Here is a 21,861-nt window from a genome sequence, read left to right as displayed (position 1 = left end):
AATATATAGTTAAAACGTAGCGATATCTATTTTATTTCAATCATTTATTGCACATCGTTTTATTTTGAGATATTTTAACTTTTAAATATATATAATTTATAAAAATATTTATAAATGCAACTTTGATATTTTCTTCATCATCGAATATTATTTGGCGACGGGTTAAGTTTAATGAAATTATATTAAAGCCTGCAGCGGAAATTTCTAAAATGGGTGACGTCGATATTAAACGGGAACATTTAAATTAGAGCAGTGAATAAAAAGAATGGTCTTTTACAAGTCAGATCGTGAGATCAAAGAGACGTTATCCCCTGTTATTTGACCAATACGGTTCGCTAAACATAATCGATCGTGACATTTCACGGTTGCATCGCCGTATATTCAAACTATGCGCGTATATTAAAACTATATGAACAAAATGGCGAATAAACTGAACAGCTTTATTAACAGTGTTATTAGCCTTTATAAAAAATGTATTAGAGACACGTGTATTCTCCTGGAGAATAGATATAATCTTTCTATTGTTCAGTCAACCTTCATTCGCGCTTATTAACACGCGAGATTGACGGGAACAGTTTCGCTTGATGCACAATCTCGTTGAATTAACTTCACCTTCTCTAACGCCCCATTGTATTTATTATGTTTTGTATTGTCCTTTCGATCTCGAATTTTAGACCAGAAGTATGAATAAGTCTCGTTGGAAAGTTATAAATGGAAATCGCGAGAGAAGATCACAGAGAAAGATTTTTCTTTGCGGCACTTCCTGATATATGACACTTATAGTGAAATCATAACTTTCGATGTCTTCACTTCCTATCTTATCACATTTTTACATTGGAACGGTCATTGTAATAAGCGTCAATGCACAGTTAATTTGATTTTAGTATTTGATTTGGTTGATTTGTGAACTCTCTCAATGCAAACATGAACGCAAATACGAACATGTTAAAATGGGAATTAATATGTCGCTCATATTCAATTTCGTTCGATCCTGTGGTTATATGAAATATAGACGCATATAAATATACCGAATGTGCAATCATTATACAACTCTAAACGTTATATAACTGAAATTATATAGTATAATAGCGCGGTGCTGGACGATTTTTCCACTTCCTGTTTTGTCTATTCCTTATAATCGAACAAATTGATGAAATTTGAATATAACCGTGTTATTAAAAGAGGACATTATTTTTTTTTTAGTATTAAAATAATTATCACCTTACATACTTTTATAGATTATCTGTAAGGTTGCAGTTCGCGATTAAACTTTCCATTTCATACTCGGAGACTGATCGTTATCGTTTATTATTCTTTGGAAAGGATGTATTCGTCGTATGCTGCGCGAGCTCAAACAACTTGGGTTTTTCGTCAGACCGTCCATTGTTTGCCGTCGTGCGCGCCTTCATTTTCCCGCGATTTTACACGAAAGTGAGAAGACAGTTTCTCTCGTGCATCTTAATGAGCGCGGCTGGGAAGTGGGTTGAATTGGTTAATTTCAAGATCACGGCGAAAAGGTTGCTCTCTGTGACCGTGCGTCGTGCTGCGGCCTTTAACCGTGGCTTTATGTCGCTTTGTTATGCTTATCTGGGACGTAGAAACTGCGGAATGAACAAGCACTTCATATTCGCTCTTATCCATAAAGATTTCATGCAGGAAGCAAGACCCGTTTTCACCTTCATCTACCATTACATGTAATGCGACCGTCTGCGTATTATCTGTTTTATTTAAAAATAGCATAATTAAATATTTGCAGGAATCGCGATATTCAATATATCTATATTACGACGATTCACATTTAACACTTTTAATAAATACATTATCACTGAGCTTTTTATAGAACTTTTACGCGAACTTATCTTACATTTCCAATCGTTCATAAAGATCCGTTTAAATTCCATTTTAATTAAATTACCCTTTGATTGATTTCTGAAGATTATTGACCTTTTGAAGAGATGAAAATAGTCAAGAGAAATAGTGATTGAATCGTGTGTCTTTTAACGAACGATTAGATCTCAACACCGAGTTATTACGATGTTGAAACAATGACGAGCAATTAAGTCGATGATCGATTTCAGTAACGAATTAGTTTACGGTTAGTTAGCGGTTAACTGATTCATTAACTTTGCCGTAAGCGTCTGGCAATCATTCTATTATTGCCGTGACAGAACATAACGGTAGTCGTCTGTTGCAATTATAGGAATATGGTGTCCGTGCATATTGCACTTTAGTGAAGCCACATTCATCGCTCGTGCATCTTCCCGGACGATCGACTCGTCTAAAGAAATTCAGAATTCCCGGTATCTGTAATAATTGGCCGAAGGATGACACAATGCCAGCTAATTTACCGTTGGCACAACTTACCATGACGTGTTTCTATACTCGCCGACTACGCTGACACATGTCTGCTTCGTGTATTACGCGTAAACTGCAATCGCAAGCGGACCGTTGCACATGCAACGCGACACGTGCATCCGTCTCCGACTCGATTGATAGCGCGAAGTCAGTGCTCATTATCGAGCGTTGCGTTTCCGAGCGGAAATAGAAGTGCTTACGATTACTAGATTCTTTCAAAATTTGCGAGTCGTGCCGTTTCTCTTGTCTCGACAAGCTTCATCGATATATCTGTGTATAGGTCAGTCCTTCATTTTTTTACAAATTCAATCTATCCGACAGACAGTTCTATACATACAGACACATGACAACTGACATTCAAAATGAATTATAAGGTTATAAAAACTGAAAAATATCGTTCTTTGAAAAAAAAAAAAAAAACACATTACATATATATTTCCTTTCAATTTTTAAAAAGACATTCTGGTATATGGTATATGATATTTTAGATTAATAAACATACATAAACATTGATTGTAATTTGCATTTTACTCTAAATGTTAAAAAGATTGTTAGGATGCAAGGGCCAAACCTGATATTCTCAAAGAAAGGCATTTCCGCGGATTTCATGCGGAAATTTCGAAATTGCGCCGAAATTCCAAAGTCGCACGCACTCATCGTCGTTAGCGTAACTTTCCTACGGTCAATTTTCCCTTTCGCTCGTGGAATTAGAAATTCGAGTTAAAACTGACCCGTTTCTGTTCCGCTGTTCATTATGAATTCCAACGGTGCGTTGCCAGTATTTTTACACGAGCAACAACCTTAGGGAGAAGAGCATTCAGCGAAAGTGTCATTGCCGTCGACATGCTGCACATCGCCAGCACGTCTGTCACTTTCCCCACGATTTCCTGCGGAATTGGCCCTATTCGTTTAACTCTCATATTTTTCTCGTAAAATCGTGAATTTACGCGTTGACGCGTCTATAGGGAGAATCATCTCTCCACTTGATGCGCGTTCCGAAGAAATTCTGATTCTTCATGCTCTTCGTTACTTTGCAACGTAAATACCGTCGCGAGATAACGAATTAATACAGAAATAATTGATTTTATTCTGTAAATCATGGTATATTGACATATTTCTGAGAAGTCAACCAATAGAAAGACCGTTATCTAAGTTAGCGGAAACGCTGTAAGAATATGATTATTAATTGATATTAATGACATAATGGTAATCTACGGGAATTTTATAGTAAAAGCCACATTTTTTGCGTAATGCAAAAATCCAGAATTTCAGAAAAAAAAAACATGTTAACCGCAAGGAAAAACCAATTATCGAAGAAAATTGATTTAGCAACGTTCTATCATTGCATCCTCAGCGGAGTAACAAGTTATGGGCGATTAAACAAGTTATTGTTGTCTGCGGAGGCGTTAAATTGTGCTTACTATATAAGAAGCGCCATTATGCGGGGATTCACTGGCTGGTGAGTTGTAACCAGGGTGTCCTATAAATTTTCATTAGATCGCCTTACTTTCGAACAAAGATTATTCTTGATTTCATTCCAATGCGCTAATTATAAAAATGTAATCGCATATCGAGAGCTACCTTCATCAAACTACAAGTAAATAAAAAAGAAAAAGAAAAAAATATATTTTTATCTTTCGATCTCTTGTTTAAAATATGATAAAAAACGTTTTCGATTTTATTAAATTTTGAGTATGTCAAAATAATTAATATTTCTATGTTTATTTTAAAACATTTAATTTAAATATTTTCTAACTAGACAATTTTTTCAGGTATACATTTATGTTGTATTAATAATATAAATATAATAATAATAATATAAATTATAATAATATAAATTATTTTATATTAATAGTAACTCATTAAATGATCTGAACATGATTGATTATACGCGCTGTCTTCATAAGCATTTTAGATTTTTTATTAGCACTTCGTCTTTCATATCGAGAAGCGTGATAATTTTTTATTTACCTTATAATTCCATAATTATTGATTATTATAAGTTATAAATTATCATTTAAAAATCATTTATCTCATTTACCTGACAATGGCACTGTTCTTAATTCTCGAATTTCCCATAAAACGAAATTGAATTTCTTTTTTGCATTTGATGGATGATTCGTCGTCAATGTCTGCCTCATGTGGTTTCGTAATGTGATTGGCGTTTTTGTTGCTAATAAACAGGAAGCAGCGCGCGTGCAATGCCGAAGTAACACTTTGAACGCCACGTTCGCATTTAGAATTTAACATTCATATCACATATCCAGATTATAGAGAAAGAAATTGATATTCTCAGAAATCTTGTTCTTTTTCACCACAAATTCTGCCTAGCAAAATATATTCATAAGAAATTATTACAGTCTGGAGTAAAACATAGAGTATATTTAGACCTGTTTGGTACCAAGACTTCACGAGATATTAATCTAATTTAATCAAAGCACCGTAAAATAGTATTTTAAATCATAACTCTCCTGCATTAAATCACCGCGACATTTTCATGCGAATTAAAAATTTCGTACGCATGACGGTTCGAATTGAGACATGGATTACGCCTAGATTTATAAAGGCGGAAGGCAGAAATCCTAGAATAAAGTTACGCGGAATGAATATGCGATATCGCTCTGAAACGATGCTGAATTTTAAAAAGGCGATTCGTTCTGTCAGACCGCCGCTACTTTGCGGGAATCCAACCTCGATCGCGGCGTCTTTGATGCTGCAACGCCATGAAGCAAAAGGAAAAGGAAAAAGAAAAAGAAAAAAAAAGAATATACGAATACTCTTCGTGCGGCAAAGCTAGCCTAGCTCGCGAGCTCCTCGCCATGGGAAGTCAGCATTCCGGCGCTGGTGTTGTCGGCCAGGCTCACCCGTGCCTTTCCATGCGGACGTTGATAGACACGGACGAGTGTATACACATCGGCGAAGTGTGGCACACCGGTCCCTTTCTTATTTCTCCCGCGAGCCACGCCTAGCCCACTTGCCCCGTGGAACATTCGCGTGCACCCTTCACCGCACGCCACGAGACCGCTGGTGCAACCGCCACACACGCTCCGGCAGGAAACGTGGGCGAGAGAGACTTCGGACGTCGATATACCTCGGCGGGGCTCGATCGGGATATCGCCCGAATCAGACGCAAAACGAACGATTTGAGCCGCTCTCGCTTCTCTCGTCCGACTCTCCCCGGGCGCGAAAGCAACAATTTCAGCTGTGTCCGCATAGACACAATACATGCATACGTGAAAAATGCGGGACGGGACTATCTCGCTCGGCGGAATGTTATCATCAATACGCCCGTGTTCGACGAGGTAGCAATTAAGCGATTTCGCTCGCGCGTGGTTTACGTAACGCAACGCGCGATGACGTCTAATGATGTTCTGGTATGTCAGAAGAATTGAACACTTTCGTGCAGGCGGGATGGCGCATGGAGAGGTAAACGCGATTCATAAAGTTTACCTTGTATACGATCCGATGCTAAACGCGCAGTTTTTCAGGTGAATAAATAACGCGGTTTTCCGAGCCATTTCTTGCTCGGCTATTGGTTTTCCGCTCGATGTCCCGTTTCCACTTTTGTGTATGCCTCGTTAGAACAATCGAATAGTTTTTCGATATATATTTCGACATCGACATTGGCGCCCGAGAATATTTCGATAAATAGAAATGCTCTTTAATTACTCCTATAAAAGGCGGATCTAATTATTGTCAGCGCTCCAACTTTGTTTTGAAAGTTGTATGAATGTAAATGAATGTGAATGTTAAAATGATCATTAATATGATAATCTGGAATATCATATTGTCTGCTTTATGCATTACTTTCTTATTTATATTATTAACATGCGCATTTTAATGCGATTCTTCTGGCTATGTAATGCAATTTTCGTATTAAATGTCTCACGTATATTTTTTTATATTTTTAGCTAAATATAATATGATAATATCTTAAATATTTTGAAAATAGAAATTATATGCCTATTGAGAATTTGCATAACGAAGTAAGGACGTCTAGAGAGAAAACGCAACCACAAATGAGTCACTAACTCTTATTTAAACAGAGCGTTTTCGTGGAAATATACTTGCGACTGTGTTATAAATAAATTAGCATATTTCATCGATACTCCGTATTTTCCGATTTTACCGTAAAGATTATGGTTTTATGTGCTATTTTTGAATCAGCGAAGCGGCTTCTAATAACAAAAGATCTTTTATTCGTCTATATTTCAAAGCTGATATTGCCAGTCGATCGACTGCATTTTTTTATATACCAATAACTGACCGTAATATCCATATCTATTCCACGAATCACTGATCTCAGCACAGGATATTGCGACAATGATCTCTGTCTCTTACGCACAGGAAAATGTGGCATGTCTATATATATATATATATATATATATATATAAACATTATATATCATTTCACGGTTTCCGAAAGAGTTAAACGACTTCTTCTAAAATCTATTTTCGGTTACTTGGCTCGTGAAATGGATCTGTATGCTAAGACGCGAAAATAGCCAAATTAAAAACAATCATGGATTAGTGAGTCACGTTTTCGACTGATCTGAAAATAATCTTCCCGGATGGGCAGTCGACATAAATCGTAGGTGTGCTCCCGATGCTTCTCGTGTATTGTGTAGGCGAGTGTAAAGAAATTGTTCCCAGCACCGCGCCTTTCTCAATTAGCGTTACATCCGTCTTGAGGCTAATTTAATTGCTGCACCCTTGAATATACAGCGTATAACGGGCCGACGCGATACTTCGCAGCGTTAGAATTTATGGTGCAATTTCTCTCGCGCGCGAGTTTCTTTTATTACAAACCAGATATCGCTATTACTTTCCACTTCGTTCCCGCGCGAATCGTTAGCGCAAAAGTGTTTCGCAAAGAATCTTTAAACGTGCCGAGAAACGGAATGATCAGATCGAGATATTTCAACTATCTGAAACATGAATGATCACTTTATAAAAAATTTTATAACAGATCGAATTGTAAAAAAGATAACTCAAGATGAAGAGTTATCTTTGCGTAAAAAAAATTTATATTAAACATTTTTATAGATATTTCATAAAAATTATCATTAATTAAAATGAAAAAAAAAAAAGAGTAGATCTTCGAATATTTTCATAAGGGGAAGATATAAATTTTAGCTTCTCAAGAATGTAACAAGAAAGCAAGTTTAACTCTCAAAGCGTAAACAGCTAACATTCGTTATTATGTAATTGGTATTATAAACATGTCTCGGTAATAATCGACGGCAATCGGACTCTTTGATGTAAAAGAGCGACGTGGTCTTGTGTCCTTAATGGCTCCGATTGAATCGTAACGACATTGGCATATCATCCTTGCCCACTCATTAGGATGACGTAAGAAGCGTTAATGAGTTCGCGACCGGCGATTATCGAGAGAATCAAAGCGTCTCATCGAGCTAGTTTACCGTTCTTTTCTGCCGATCTAATATAAACACTCCTCTATACCATAAAGGCAACCGTTGTAACGGAGAGCCGTTTGTGTTCGCGGAGATCGACTATTCGTCGAGGTGATATACGGGGCTGAAATAGCGATTACGCTAATGACGCCTTTTCTTGCGATTATATACGGCCGTTGCCGGCATCATCGTCGGTTATTCCGACATTATCCGGTATGAAATATTCGTTTAACCCGTAAGTAGGTTGATTCCGTTCTATGTCATACGGCGTAAAAAAGGCATTGTGGTTCACCAATTATCACCGTATTTTACCTCATTTAACGAAACCGATTGTGCTCGACAAGGCAACAGCTGCGTAACATTCGCGGTGTAATTAATCGGTGTAATTAATCGGCCGTTGATTATTCTGCCCGTTACGTGCATTCATTATGCCGGTATCGAAAGAATGTAATCTGTCCGCAATTAAACGTGGTGGAATTTTTGCGAGCAATCTGCGTCGTGATGTACGCCGTGATATACAGGAACTTGACGCGGAACTGGATTCTATATTGCTGTCGGTAATAAATCGACGCGATTTATGTCACGACATCGTGTAGAAACGGTTTCTTGGATGTACCTCTTGGATTTCTGACCGCCGACTTCCTCGAAAAAACTCAGTCGACCAAGATCACGTAACATAAAATGTAAAGTGCTCTTGAATTTCATTTTATGTAACGTTTTAACTTGTAAATAAACATCGAAAATTAATATAAAAATTAATTTGATTATTTTTTTTCAATAATACGTATTTCATATTCGTATACAGAAAAAATACAGTTTTGCTGAAGTATCTAAAAATTTTGCCAGATTTAAAAATAATTTCGTCGGACCATCGAAATAATTATTAGGTAGGATATTAAAAAATTTTTACAGTATTATCATTCTTAAGCATCCTAATTATTTAATGATTCAACAAAATTGTTTTTTCCATGTGTATTATTTTTTAATCTGTTTAATTATTCATCAACACATTGTATTCGCATCCATCAATTTTTTACCATGCACAAGGTGGAATTAACGAGATTATTGGTAGCAATTATCTGAACGCAATTTTTCGTCGAGTCATGCTCTTGCGTTTGCTGCAGAATCATTGCATTGAATTTAAGTGAATCACTTTAATTCAATGACAGTTAAGAGTATGTCGCAAGAGGAAGGTCCTTTCCGTAAGAAAAATCTTGACGTGCGAAAGGATCCAACTTAACGAAATTAAAGATAAAAATCTTTGAGTTTTCTGCGTGCTTAATTAGAGAATAACATTGTCGACGGAGATAGTGACAGACATCAGTCGCATGCTTTTTCTTTGTCTTTTAACGACGACGCTTGAAACGTGAACATCCTTTCCCCGCGCGCACTCTCGCCGCGCCCCCATAATTTCTGCCACCCTTACGTAACCGCGACTATTTTACGCGGCAAATCCGTCGACCGAATTCGTTGCACACGAAGTCGGTGCATCTCTCGTGTCGGCGTCGGCTCGTGCTTCTGTTAAAACACGCCAACGACTCATCTCGCCCACACGCGAGATAATGACTGCGTGGATCGTTGCAATTGAAAGAGAGAAAAAAAAAATAGACGATATCCTCGCGCGCGATTTCCACGGTGGAATAAACTATTCCATCCAGCTCGAATGCACAGCCGTGAAAAATGCATAATTCGCAAGCCGCGCGAATATCCCGGATAAGAGATGAATTCAACATGATCCATTCGTCATAGCTCGTCGGGATATGGGCTAAGTTGCAACGCACTGAGAAGGCTGCAAATACACATTACGTAAATCACCCTGTGGGTGTCGTAGGGAAATCGTGGATGCTCACACAATGCGTTTATTACATGTGAAATAAGTTAAATATCGAGTTCTTCTTATGAGTTTGCACGATCATTTTTGTCGTTTCGAAAATCACTTTTATATTCAATAAAAAAAATGATGATTCAGTTTTGGAAGCCATTGTTTTATTAAATGCTACAATTTGTGAACTCATATGCATCATTGGGATATGGATTAGAGAAGAAAAAACTCTTGACAGATATTTTTTTAAAAAATAAAAGTAGAAAATGGAGGAGCCGTGTCAATTTGCGTATCAATTTTGAGCTCTTCTTTCGCTCGCGAGTCAAAGCAACAATAATTGACAATGCAGCGCGAATATATTATTCACGTGGATTGTCCCAATGCTCGCGTGGGAATGCAAATCACTCGTGGGACATAACGGTACGCGTTAAGGCGCGGTCGCACCTCGTTCGAAGGCGATCGAAGAAACGATTTAATTTCGCGGAACACCGCCCGTAGGAAGGCACGTATATAATGTCGCGCATAAATCAGAGCCAAGTTTGGCCGCCGATTTCGAAGTGCATTGCCCTGCATCGCGCTTTCTAACGCGACTGGAATTACTAGCGAAATTCGCAGCGCGTAAATTACCGAATGGGTAACATCGCGGAGAAACGACCGAGTGATTTGCATAAGAATGCTTCTCCCCGAAAGCGCAAAATCGAATTTCCCAAGAGGAAATCGCAACGATTGAGATCCTATCAATTAATGAGAATGATCAGATTTTCGTATTAAAAAAAAAAAAAAGTAATGCTTGAGTTTACAATGTTGCAGATATGTTCGATATGTCACACGTAATCAATCGCACACGCACGTGCGTTCATAGAGGGATGCAATTTGCATGAAAGGCTTGCACGTCGGTACCGCCTGTTGCTCCACATTCTTGAGCGCGCTCAAGGTCCTCTTTTACTTTATCAAGGATGAAAAATTCACCGTCGATCCTTGCATGCCGACGCCCAATTAATAGTGAAAGTTTCCGCGGTTTACTCAGCATTAATCAGAGCCTTCTTGGAGAGACGTTAATTATCATGAATCATGTCCAAAACGGTTAACTTTTATAATTCATTTCTATAATTTTCAAAAATATACACGACAATAATAATAAAATACGACAGGAAAGTATTGTCATGTCGATATTACACAAAAGAAAATAATTTTTACTCTTAATTACGCGGATAACATCGCAGATGATATGCATTGATAATTAGCGATTTCGAATGAATTTCATATGAATCGCACAGGTTGTAATTGGCATCAAAATAATGCGTAGACTCTTATGTAAAAAATAAAGTAGAATCGCTTTCAAGGAATCGAGTGAATCCTCTCTGAAGTAACGCCTACAACACTCGCGAATTTGCGGAGCATGGCAGCGGTCTTTCCGCGTTCTAATAACGCATTGACTAGCCCTTACATAATTGGAAAGCGCTCCTGATTTTCGCACTATAATGCCGAATTAATATAGCTGTAATTAAAGCGTGGATGCCCACTGAGCAGGCTAAATGCCGAAGAATTAGCGCAACAATCGAAACTACATGCCCCACTTTTCCGCGTAGCGATCATTAATCAACTAATCTCTCGAGATGGTTGATCGATAAAAAATTACATTGAAAAATATGATTTTTTTTTGCCTATTTCACTTCAACGTTAATTTATTAAATACTTCTGAGAATAGATAATCAGTTATTTGTCATAAAACAAAAAAAAAGAATTTTTTTTAGTGATAAGAAAATAATGTGGAAAATACAATAATGTGGCATGTACAATAACAATATTATTTATTGTTATTACGCTTGGGAAAGAATTTAATTTAAAGTAATCATCTGAGAAATGTAGGATCGATAAAATTTTCAAAAATATATACACTGGCAAGGAATCAGAATGAATGCTACGTCATATCTTGGAGTTCAACAGAAGTGACCCAGACTTCTCGGTGTATCCTGTCATTACGTTACCGCCGCCTTATGTAAAAGGCGGGAAGGCGCATGTTATGATCTTTCGCTATCATTTTCACGATCAATCGACATTTTCGCGGAATGCTTTAGATATACACGGTTTTCGGTGAACGATCACGCAGCTCGGCGCAGGACTCCTTTCTACTTCTGCCACCGTCCCACGATACCCGGCGGGCATACACGTGACTAACGAGCACGCGAGGCACGTGCACGTATGCCAGACCTACTAAACAATTGTCAGTAGCTCTGGCCACGAACGAACGCGAGGAAAAGTGGAAAAAATACTGCGAAACCGGCCGGTGTTTTATCCACCATGTCGTGAAGTATCGTACAACCTTGGCAAGTACGTCAGCAGGAGCCCCGACGCGAAGAGATCACGGTGATATTTGTAGAAGCCGTGGCGGAAACTATGTCGAAACTGGTCTCACTTGCTTTAGGAAAACGAAGGGCGGCGGGGAAGGGGAGAAGAAACTTGCGTAACAATGAAAAAAATCAAAAGTCTACAGCTCCCTGCATTTATGCGCGGCAATATTGAGTAATCTCGCTTGTTGAATTATAAAGAGGAAGTGATTATTACACAGAAGATCATTTTTGTTTAAATCGCGCATTATGATCAACAAACGTAAACTATAAATAGATTGTACATCATATTTGTTGAATAAACGAACTTGTTTCTGCACGTTTTCTTTAAGCGTGAAATGACTATATATCGATTATTTTGATATTAAAACTGACGTTCTTTTGTCGTGTTGCAGAAAACTTGGCGCCATCCGAACTGAAAAAGCTGAGGAACAAACAGAGGAAACAACGCAGAAAGGCCGAACTCGAACGGCAGCAAGCCGCTCAAGCTCAAGAAAAAAGGGAGCAGCATAACAAATCTCGACAGCAGAACGATCCTGATCTCGAGCAGCCCACACTAGATGAATTAATTCCGGAAAAGTTAGAAAGGGTAAGTACAAATGAAATAAGAAGAGTATTAGTTTTTAAATCGATTGACTTTATTATTTGAATGTTAAAAAATCTTTTATTCCGAGTATAAAAATATATGTAAGAGATCGGCGTTAAATATATACGTTTTTGCAATTAAATATATTTCTTCAGATCGAAGATCCATTGGAGCAAGCGATAAAATTCTTGCAGCCCTTGCAGGAATTGGCATCGAATCGGATAGAAACGCATCTCATGGCTTTCGAAATATATATTCGGAAAGGTACTTTAGAAGTATAATTAATTAACGTATACAAATCAAAAGTCACAATCGATAGAAATTATTTTGACTAACAATCAGTTGGTGCAAGATAACAAATGTCTGTTTCTCTTACAGGTCGCACTCTTCTCATGCTACGCTCAATAAAACGTGCTCATAGATTGGACATGAACAATCCAGATCTGCATACATGTTTAGTACGTTTTCTGTTGCACATCAATAAATCTCCGCTGGAAGGAGCAGTGGGCGAGGTAGTGAAACGTCAGACCGCGGGAATCTTCTCCAGTACGAAGGCGGCACAATTGAACGCTGAGTACTTGAAGAAAAATAGGAATTCGTTGCCGCATCTGCTGCAAGGCGCGCGGATGTTATACGTTCTGGACCCGTCCGCGCAGACGAAGGCGCTATCCCTTGTAACGAACTTCGAGGAATTCGAAGGCGTGACGTTGCAGAACTGTACGAAGGTGCTCGAGGCATTACGTAACGGTGACTTCGGACACTGTGACGATACGATAGCCGATTACATGGCGAAATGCCATGTGCGATTCCCATTCGCCACCGCGTTTCGGCCGCCTGAGCCGAAAACCAATAATCATCAAGAAAAGGAGAATTCGATCAAAAACTGATCCAGGCACGCGCTATTGCAGCGTCACTGAATCGCTATCGTAATTAGGCAAGTCAATGGAGGGATGCGGAAGTTTCTTCTGATCTGCGTTAGAGGACGTTAAAAATCATGTTTTAGGTGCCGTGGTAAAAAAAAAAAAAAAAAAACGAAATTGGCGAAATAACTAATCGAGTAAAGCATGTGTTGTATGCGAACTGTTCTCCGAGAGTATTTCACGTAGTGCGAACAGTGCTGGGATAGTGCTGGATAAACAATCCTAATAAATTATAATACGACGAGGCGCGGACTGCCTACAATTTCTGGAACGCGGTCCGGAATTTTTACAGGAAAGAAAATAGAGAAAGAAAGAGAGAGAGAAAGAAAGGACGACTTAGCTAAATATTAGTTAACAATCGAGACCGATTAATTTGACAAGTTCTACTTATCGTGGGCGGCGACGCTAAACGGGACGAGTGGGATGGGGATCGGGATGAGAGGAGAGATAATCGACAAAAGTGCGGACTGTTTTGTGGTATAGGACGTGCAGTGTGTAAAATAACACGTGCGAGACTAACACATTGGTACAAAAAGACAAGACTTGTATACATACATACATACGCGCGCTCTAATGCGAATATTTCTACTCGACTTAAGGTGTATAATTTCCAGCGATGCCTACATAATACTCTACTATGTAGAGGCCGCAAAACGCTAGACGATCATCGAAGCACCGAATACTGTACCGTGCATGTCCGTCGTCGCATTTGGATGGACTCCGTTCCCACATCGTGTACTAACTTCTGGTTCATCTCATCCGTGAATTGTTGATTTGAATGAACAAAATCTAACGCTTTTCTTCTTAGATACACATTTTATTCCTGCGTTTTTGCCCAGGGTAATGATCTACGTTTGGATTGGAGCCCTGATATTCCATCGAGAAGTCAATAAGGAAGTAGTGTCCGTTTGCGAAAGTCTCTGTGAAAGTTACTATAGGAACGATAAACTGCGTTTTGTATACGCAAACTACCAAAGTATATCATAAATCGAAAAGCCGTTAGTGTGTTAATAGCGAATATCATCGTACGTGTGTACATCGATGAATTGCGGAAATTTTAATAAACAAGAGGTTTAAAGCCTACCGGTACAAGTCGAAGAATATTATGATTACCTCGTTTGATTTCCGAAAATAATGCTACATATTTATAAGTTTTTTCAGTTTTCCTGTAAAATCATTTTCAATACGAAATGACCGATAGATACTACTGAGCTATTAATAATGTTTGTATATATTTCAGGTACTATATCAATAAGTGTATAACATCTTACGACTTTCTTTGAATGAGCAACAAATGGTTTGCCGCTGATCAATATTGTCTGAATGTTTATCACCTCTTCAAACATGTCATAACAGTAATCATAAACATAGTAGATATCTATGTTTGATTGTATTAGTTATAATATACATTTACCTCTTTAATCAAGCCATAAAATATCTCATATTGGTTATTATTATAAAATGACAAGTGATGAGTCGATGGAATAATTCAACAAAATAAGGTCGATTATGAGAAAGAGAAGATAATTATTTTTTAATTATTTCTTCTGTAAATGCATGGAATTGCTTCCACGAAATTATAGAACTATAAAATTAGAAAAGATTTAATATAATCGCTTTTGTTTATTGCGGTGAAAAATCATTCTAGAATCGATAGGGAAGGAATCGACAAATAATTAGATTGATTAAAACATGATATCAACTATTATATGATTAATATGATACACTTTTATTAAACATAATTAGACTTCATGACCGTGCATCTACTGAAGACTTTTTTTCGAATTTTTTTATTTTTAAATATTATTTTTACAAAAGAGAATACGAATGAATTCTATATGTCATAATTTTCATGTGTTCATGAGGAAGTTTACATATATTAATCGCTCCAATCTTTACCGGAGGTTATTACCGTGATAAAAATTCTTATCACGCGTATATAGGCACAGACATCAAAAAATAGGAAATAAATAATGCTAATTGCGAGTTGCATCAAATTTGTCGAGAGCTGAATCTAGATTCGTCTTTCAATCGCCAAAATAATATTGCACGAAAAGCTAGCTTGGATTATTTTCGAAACCATATCTTCTTCCATTTCTAAATATAATTGGATTCATCACACAGAATTGGTATAATTATTTTATAAAAGTAATAATCTCTTTTTGGAATTTCAATTTAAATAATTGAGTCTTTTATTAAATAAACAATTTTATGCACAGAAGAAATTCGAATATTATAATATTATATATAATCGAATAGAAACTTGTGCATTTTATACTAATTCCAAATAGTCACAAATAATAAAAGCTACATATTCTCTGTACATTTTGTTTTATAAATGTGATGTAATTGTATTAATAAACAATATATTTATACTTGCTCATTCTGACGTATACCAAATATATAGCAAAGTGGAAGAATATTGGTGTGAAATATAATGCCAACATTCCATTTCAGTTAGAAATATTCTATTCATCAATTTCACATTGCGATATATAATCAGTGCTGTAATCTCAATTTTTTTATAACTCGAAAGACTTCTATGTGATGAATTCAGATTCCGTAATGTAATCACGCTCATTGTCTCTAACTTTCCTCGCATTATACCCATGACTGAGGAAATAAATGAAATAGCATTTTAACTGAATTAACGAATTCGAATATGTATAGTATGTACATAAAACACGTATTAACACACGCGCATATACATATATATATATGTATCAAAACATCTTTATGTTTAATCGTTTCCTTTTATTATATTACATCACTATGGAAACATTATATCATGTAAAACTGGTCTACCTTTACTCCGCTTAATTCAAAGAGAAAAATAAACATTGTTACATATTTCTATTATGCCATAAGAACATTGTGTCACTGTTTACATTTGTACAGCAGGTAAAACGCATAAATTGAGAGTTGTGTCGTATACTTAAATCTACCTTAGTTTTATCACAATTGTTTTGCTTTCTCTATATTGTTTTATTTATTTTTTTCACGTCATCTGGTTAATTAATATTAGAAAACAGGATTCAGATCTGTGAAGATTAAAAAAAGAGCAGGTTTGCTTCACCTGCATTTGTACCTATTCTTAATTAATACTTTTATATGTAAATATTAGTGTCTCTGAACTTCCAAAACAAAAAAAAAACAATCAATATTCAGCAATACAATCGTAAGTTGTATTTTCACGTGCTATCTGGTGGTTAGCATTACTTGAAAAAATTCAATCTATGAAATGTCAAGTGAAAAAATAAATAAATGAATACAAACACATGAGAAGAAACATTTTTCTTATTATACATATCACAATGTACTAATTATTTGCAGTCATGCATTTTTCTATAAAAATCTTTCCAAAATATATCTGTTCTATAAAAGAATAAGAGAAAAATAAGATGTATATCTCCATTATCAAAATAGATTTATTTATACCTAAAGAATGATTTTAATCACCTCATTTCATTTTCTAATCTTCTGGTTTTGTCGGGGTTTGTGGTAATTGGCTCATCTCATTCCAGTTAATATCGCTGAAATCAATTTCTATTTTTTGATTTTTCGGGATGTATTGCCTGCAATAAAACAAACGATCTCTCATGAAACCTCTGTATGATTGCACAGTATCAATAAACAGTATCAATAAAAAGACAATAAATTATGGTACAGCAATTTTAAAAGGCAATATACCTATATGTTACACCAGCTGCATCAAACATTCTTTTCGAAGCTATTGTCACGACTTTGTGGCTATGCTTATCAGACATGTATATCACAGTTTTGATGCCTGATTGTATTATCACTTTTGCACATTCATTACATGGGAATAAAGCAACATATATTGTACAGTCTTTAACATCGCTTGAATTTTTGTTTAAAACCGCATTAACTTCCGCGTGACATACTATAACAGATTAAATAAGTAAATGATAATATATCTCATTTTATACAGATTTTATGTTACACACACACACACACACACACACACACACACACACACACACATACATACATACATACATACATACACACACATATAAAATATATAATATATAAAATTATACCATAGAGATATTTCGCGTCTAAACTAGTGCAAGAACCCTTGTTCCAGGGGAATTCATCGTCACTGCATCCCATGGGCATTCCATTATATCCAATCCCGACAATTCTTTTATCGTTATTAACGATACATGCACCGACCTGGGTGCAGGGATCTTTACTCCGTTTCGCTGAAAGGAATGCTATAGCCATGAAATATTCGTCCCAATCGATGTACGACATTCTTTTGGAATTATTTCTGTATTTATAACACAAAGTAAATAATGTTTAATAATAATTGAATTAAATACTACATACTTATTATATATATATATACGTTAAAATGAAAAAAAATCTACCGTTCACACAATGCTTTTGCCATTGTCAATCAAGTCTTGATTTGGATTTCACTAGAACGCAAAAAGCTCAGACGTCTTAAATATTTCTTTATATTTAAATACTCGTGTAAATATAAAATGTTTTAACAGAAAGTTAACCTATATATATATGAGACAGAAATGTAGAATTCCCGCCAATTCTTGCCTAAAACTGTACCGCATAGAACTAAATAATTGACATTATAAATATTGCTTATTGACAATTGGTAATATCATGTTTCTAATTTATCTACTGAGATCATACATTCGATAAACATAATTTTCCTTGAGACTCATTTATCTTCAATATCAAATTTTATCTTGCATAAGATTGCATAACAAATAAAACACGATTAGCTTAAATTATTTTTTTAAAAGCGAATATCGATTTAATAATATGAATTCCAGCTTCGACATTCAAAACCGAGTAATAATGCATAATTAAAAAGAAGCGGATTATACATAAAAATTTAAAATAAAATTTGCTTAAAAAAATATTTTTCACAGTTATTATAATCGTACCATATGATCTAAATTTATTGAGTCTATTTCGAATTCGATTGATCTAGTCGTTACTGAGATCCGATAATTTGAGACACTCTCAATTATAGGGATCGTTGATATACTTTGTAGTTTGTGCGTGATTTAGCAAATCCGACCGTGTCTCTTAATTCCCTTTCTTAACTAAGTAATCTTAATCGTTTTTTAATTTAGAAGACAATTGTTAAATTGTTCGTCTATCAAGAAGATAAATCTTAAAGAGCTAAGAATCAAAGCTTTTATAACTTCTAATAATTTTGATGGCCCAACAAAATCATTATTTTTAGATTTGTATTTGATCAAATTTTTAAATATCTCAGCGCAAAATCTTTTTGAGTACAAATTTAAAACAAAATCTTTAATATAATTCATTTTTTAAGATATTAAAACATATTAAAATTAACTATGCAAACAGTTGCTTTTCTATTGCAGAGTTGGCTGAAATTTAAGCGTCATGCAAACGCATTACAATAGCTATCGTAGGAATAATTCGATATTAATGCAAGAATAGGTTTTTACATGAATTAAAATAAAATTCGGTCATCTTATCGAGCTTCTGGCGACAAGATATCAACAATAGGAGCATGGTACAATCGATAAAAGCTGTAATAATCTGTGCATGGCAGAGCTTAGGACCGAGTCTTCAGACACGCCAACCGGTGGTTCCTGGCACCAGTTCATCTTCACGAAATTTTTTAACATAAATTTCATTTCTCTTTCATGAATTTTTCAGCGCTTTTTGAAAACTGAAGGACGACAGCATGTTCAGAAAACTTACATAAGGTTAAATAGCACTACAGCATCACCGAAATATTTGAGATCAAGATTTACTAAGATTTGAACATTTCTAAGTAAATTACAATTTCACAATAGACTAATGGTGAAAAATATAAATAATAAAATTTAAACAATAAATAAATTAATCAATCGTAATCAAGTATTTTAGGATGATCCGATCTGTTTTTCTGATAATTCCTAACTTGATTAGCCAATTCGCTTATCGCTAAAATCTTACTGCATTTTTCTGTATGTGCTGCCACTGGCTTGAAATATTTATAAATATTTCGATTGTCAATTATTTCCCTTTGTGGAGTGTGTTCCAATTATATCGTTGTTTCATTATTGCAATTGTCACGGCATTAGGGATTTCCGTACGCATTTTGTCATACCGCTATTTCATATCCAAGTCCCGTGTAGGTTTCATGATATACATATGCGTGTTATTATTTATGATTACAGAGAGAAAACGTTTCGTTAGCGGAAGAAGGCGCGTCTTGCCGCATAATGCGGTAACTCTACATTCCGTATGTTATATTCGCGATAGGTTCTTTTTTTTCCTTATCGTAGTCTTTCCTCCCTCCCCCCCCCTCTTCGTAGCGAGACAGTTGCATTTTTTCATATTTCAATCCCATTTCGGCCGTCACTACGGGTGCACCTCGGTCGTACTTCCCTAGTCTGACGCGTATTCAAATGCATAGCGTGCACAATGTTGCGTACGTATCTATACAGAGACACGTATTCGCGACAGAAAAAAAAAAAATACACGTAGGCATTGTGACTAACTGATCTGCTTCCGGTTTCGCGAGCGGCGCCGTGACAACCGCACAGAAGACAATTGAAAACTGGAAGCGACTCCGTTTTTCGCGGGTACGGGAAAAATCCCTGAAAAATACTCTTCCGAATGATTATCCTGCTGATTTGTGGGAGGAAAAGATTACTATCGTGTGATCAGGTAAATATTCAATCTTAGATAACGGCGGATAAACTGCTTTTGCGAGGAAACGAAAGGAAATCTTACACGAAGTTTCTCTCTTCATTTAACCTATGTCCGAGATAGAAAAATGTAAATGTAAGTGTTACATTAACATTTACATTTTATAAATATATTGATTCTTTCACAATAAATTATCAATATTTAATTCGATTTAAAATTTTTAATATTAATTTACAAATTCAAAGTATCTTTTCTTAGACAAACTAATAATCTTCTTAAATTAACTTTTTAAGATTTCTTTTTTTTTATATCTTTTATAATTGGCAATTCTGATTAATAATTGATTGTGTGGATACATTATCTTTTGATCATATTCAAAAAACTTATACAATATTCATACAGAGAATATCCATTATAAGAATTCATTATTATTGACATATGTATTAAGAGTACTTAATATCAGATCTTTCTCTCGCATGACATTTTAGATAGTTGATGTTCTACGTAATTCATAAATGAATACGTGGGCGCGGCATTGCGAGCATGTCTTATAACTGTGTCTGATATTGGCAGGAAAAGGAAACCAATAAACGGATTGTCAGTAATCGAGCTGGCGTGCAATCAGCGACCGATGACTATCGATTTAAAATAATGTTCCGATCGATCGTGAGAAAAAGTTTCGCGGTCAAATCATCCTATTTGCGTACGAGATTCGCGTGGGTATTCAGTTTCTATCGATCCGAATGCATCAGCAGTTCTCCTTCGTGTAACACACAGAGATACAGCCTCCTTTCGCGAGTGAGAAAAAAAGGAATGCCTTTTTGAAAAAAAAAGCTACCTCGAATATTTTCCCTGCATACATAATCTCGCAATTAAGTCTCTTTTTATTTCATTGTTTCGTAGCACGCGCGATGCAGAGCCTCTTCTCATTAATTAACGTTCTCGACGACGTAACGCGGCCACTCGTACTCCTCGGGGAGTCGATACAGCCGTTGATTCTACTTGACACGTAATGTACGGACATTTAATCGAGGCCGCCGTTACTCGTCGCTCGGGAAATCGACGCTTTCTGCGTGAACATTTTTCTTTCGCCGGCGGCCTACCCTCGTAATAGAAAAGGGTCGGGCCGCTTCGGAACGGAATCCCTTTCACCAATTTCTTTTTAATTGGAAAAGAGAATCGTTTTTTAATAGAATATATTTTCCTTCTAGAGTATTTTTCTAGATTGCTTTTTATACATAATACATACAAATTTTTCTCATTCAGTGTAATATTACAATACTTTTACTTTTTTATATTTATTTAAGGCAAAGAAGAGAAACGACATTTTACATAGTTGGTTTCCCCTGAATAATTCCATTGAATCGACCCATTTGAAAATAGAACGGTCGACGCTTTCTCGCGCGAGACGGTTTAACCGTTACATAAAGGACCAAAAGGCATCCAGGCCATCCATTTATTTCGATCCTCTCGACTCGGCGCATACAAAAAACACACATCGTCGCCCCTCGCGCCGATTCTTTTTTCTCCCGTGTTACGCGAATACGTATCCCCATTTTATGCGACGTGCCGAAACTCTCGTGCGCGGTCCAGGGAGGATCGCGAGAGAGTATTTGTAGTCGGCGCGGAGGACGCCGAGTATTGATTAAGGGGGTTGTTCATGCCGGGAGGAATCTCTCTCTCTCTCGCCCCTCGCGGCTCGGTCGCCGGGGCGTCGTTCCTCGCCGTGAATGCACGGGGATGAATGG

General features: G+C 36.3%; 2 protein-coding genes and 1 long non-coding RNA gene across 4 annotated transcripts in view; 1 reads left to right on the top strand and 2 right to left on the bottom strand.

Moving 5' to 3' along the window:
- Positions 1-16,601, top strand: part of Naa15-16 (N-alpha-acetyltransferase 15/16) — a 37,311-nt gene extending 20,710 nt beyond the window's left edge. The window contains exons 9-11 of the mRNA XM_011646602.3: positions 12,334-12,527; positions 12,680-12,788; positions 12,903-16,601. Coding sequence (XP_011644904.1) covers positions 12,334-12,527; positions 12,680-12,788; positions 12,903-13,411 — 812 coding nt within the window. The 3' untranslated portion in view covers positions 13,412-16,601. The remainder of the gene's footprint in view (positions 1-12,333; positions 12,528-12,679; positions 12,789-12,902) is intronic.
- LOC148937872 (uncharacterized) lies at positions 1,189-2,635 on the bottom strand. Its single transcript, XR_016137937.1, has 2 exons — positions 2,365-2,635; positions 1,189-2,304 (listed from the first exon to the last, which is right to left on the bottom strand). It is a non-coding gene; the product is annotated as an uncharacterized LOC148937872 (long non-coding RNA).
- A 122-nt stretch (positions 16,602-16,723) lies between the features above and the next one.
- Positions 16,724-18,235, bottom strand: LOC105432019 (deoxycytidylate deaminase). 2 transcript variants are annotated; one of them, XM_011646597.3, is made up of 5 exons: positions 17,842-18,234; positions 17,509-17,741; positions 17,135-17,348; positions 16,904-17,019; positions 16,724-16,819 (listed from the first exon to the last, which is right to left on the bottom strand). In XM_011646597.3, the coding sequence occupies exons 1-4, from the start codon at positions 17,862-17,864 to the stop codon at positions 16,917-16,919; spliced, it is 573 nt and encodes a 190-aa protein (XP_011644899.1). In that variant the 5' UTR covers positions 17,865-18,234; the 3' UTR covers positions 16,724-16,819; positions 16,904-16,916. The 2 variants fall into 2 exon arrangements, with proteins under 2 accessions (XP_011644899.1, XP_088926846.1); XM_089070720.1 differs by having other exon boundaries at positions 16,724-17,019; positions 17,842-18,235.
- Positions 18,236-21,861: the final 3,626 nt, after the last annotated feature.

Source organism: Pogonomyrmex barbatus, unplaced genomic scaffold (genome assembly GCF_055798465.1).
Source record: "Pogonomyrmex barbatus isolate J1 unplaced genomic scaffold, ASM5579846v1 scaffold10, whole genome shotgun sequence".
NCBI lineage: Eukaryota > Metazoa > Arthropoda > Insecta > Hymenoptera > Formicidae > Pogonomyrmex > Pogonomyrmex barbatus.
The sequence above is the reverse complement of the archived record's forward strand: the minus strand, read 5'-3'. Positions and strand labels throughout refer to the sequence as shown.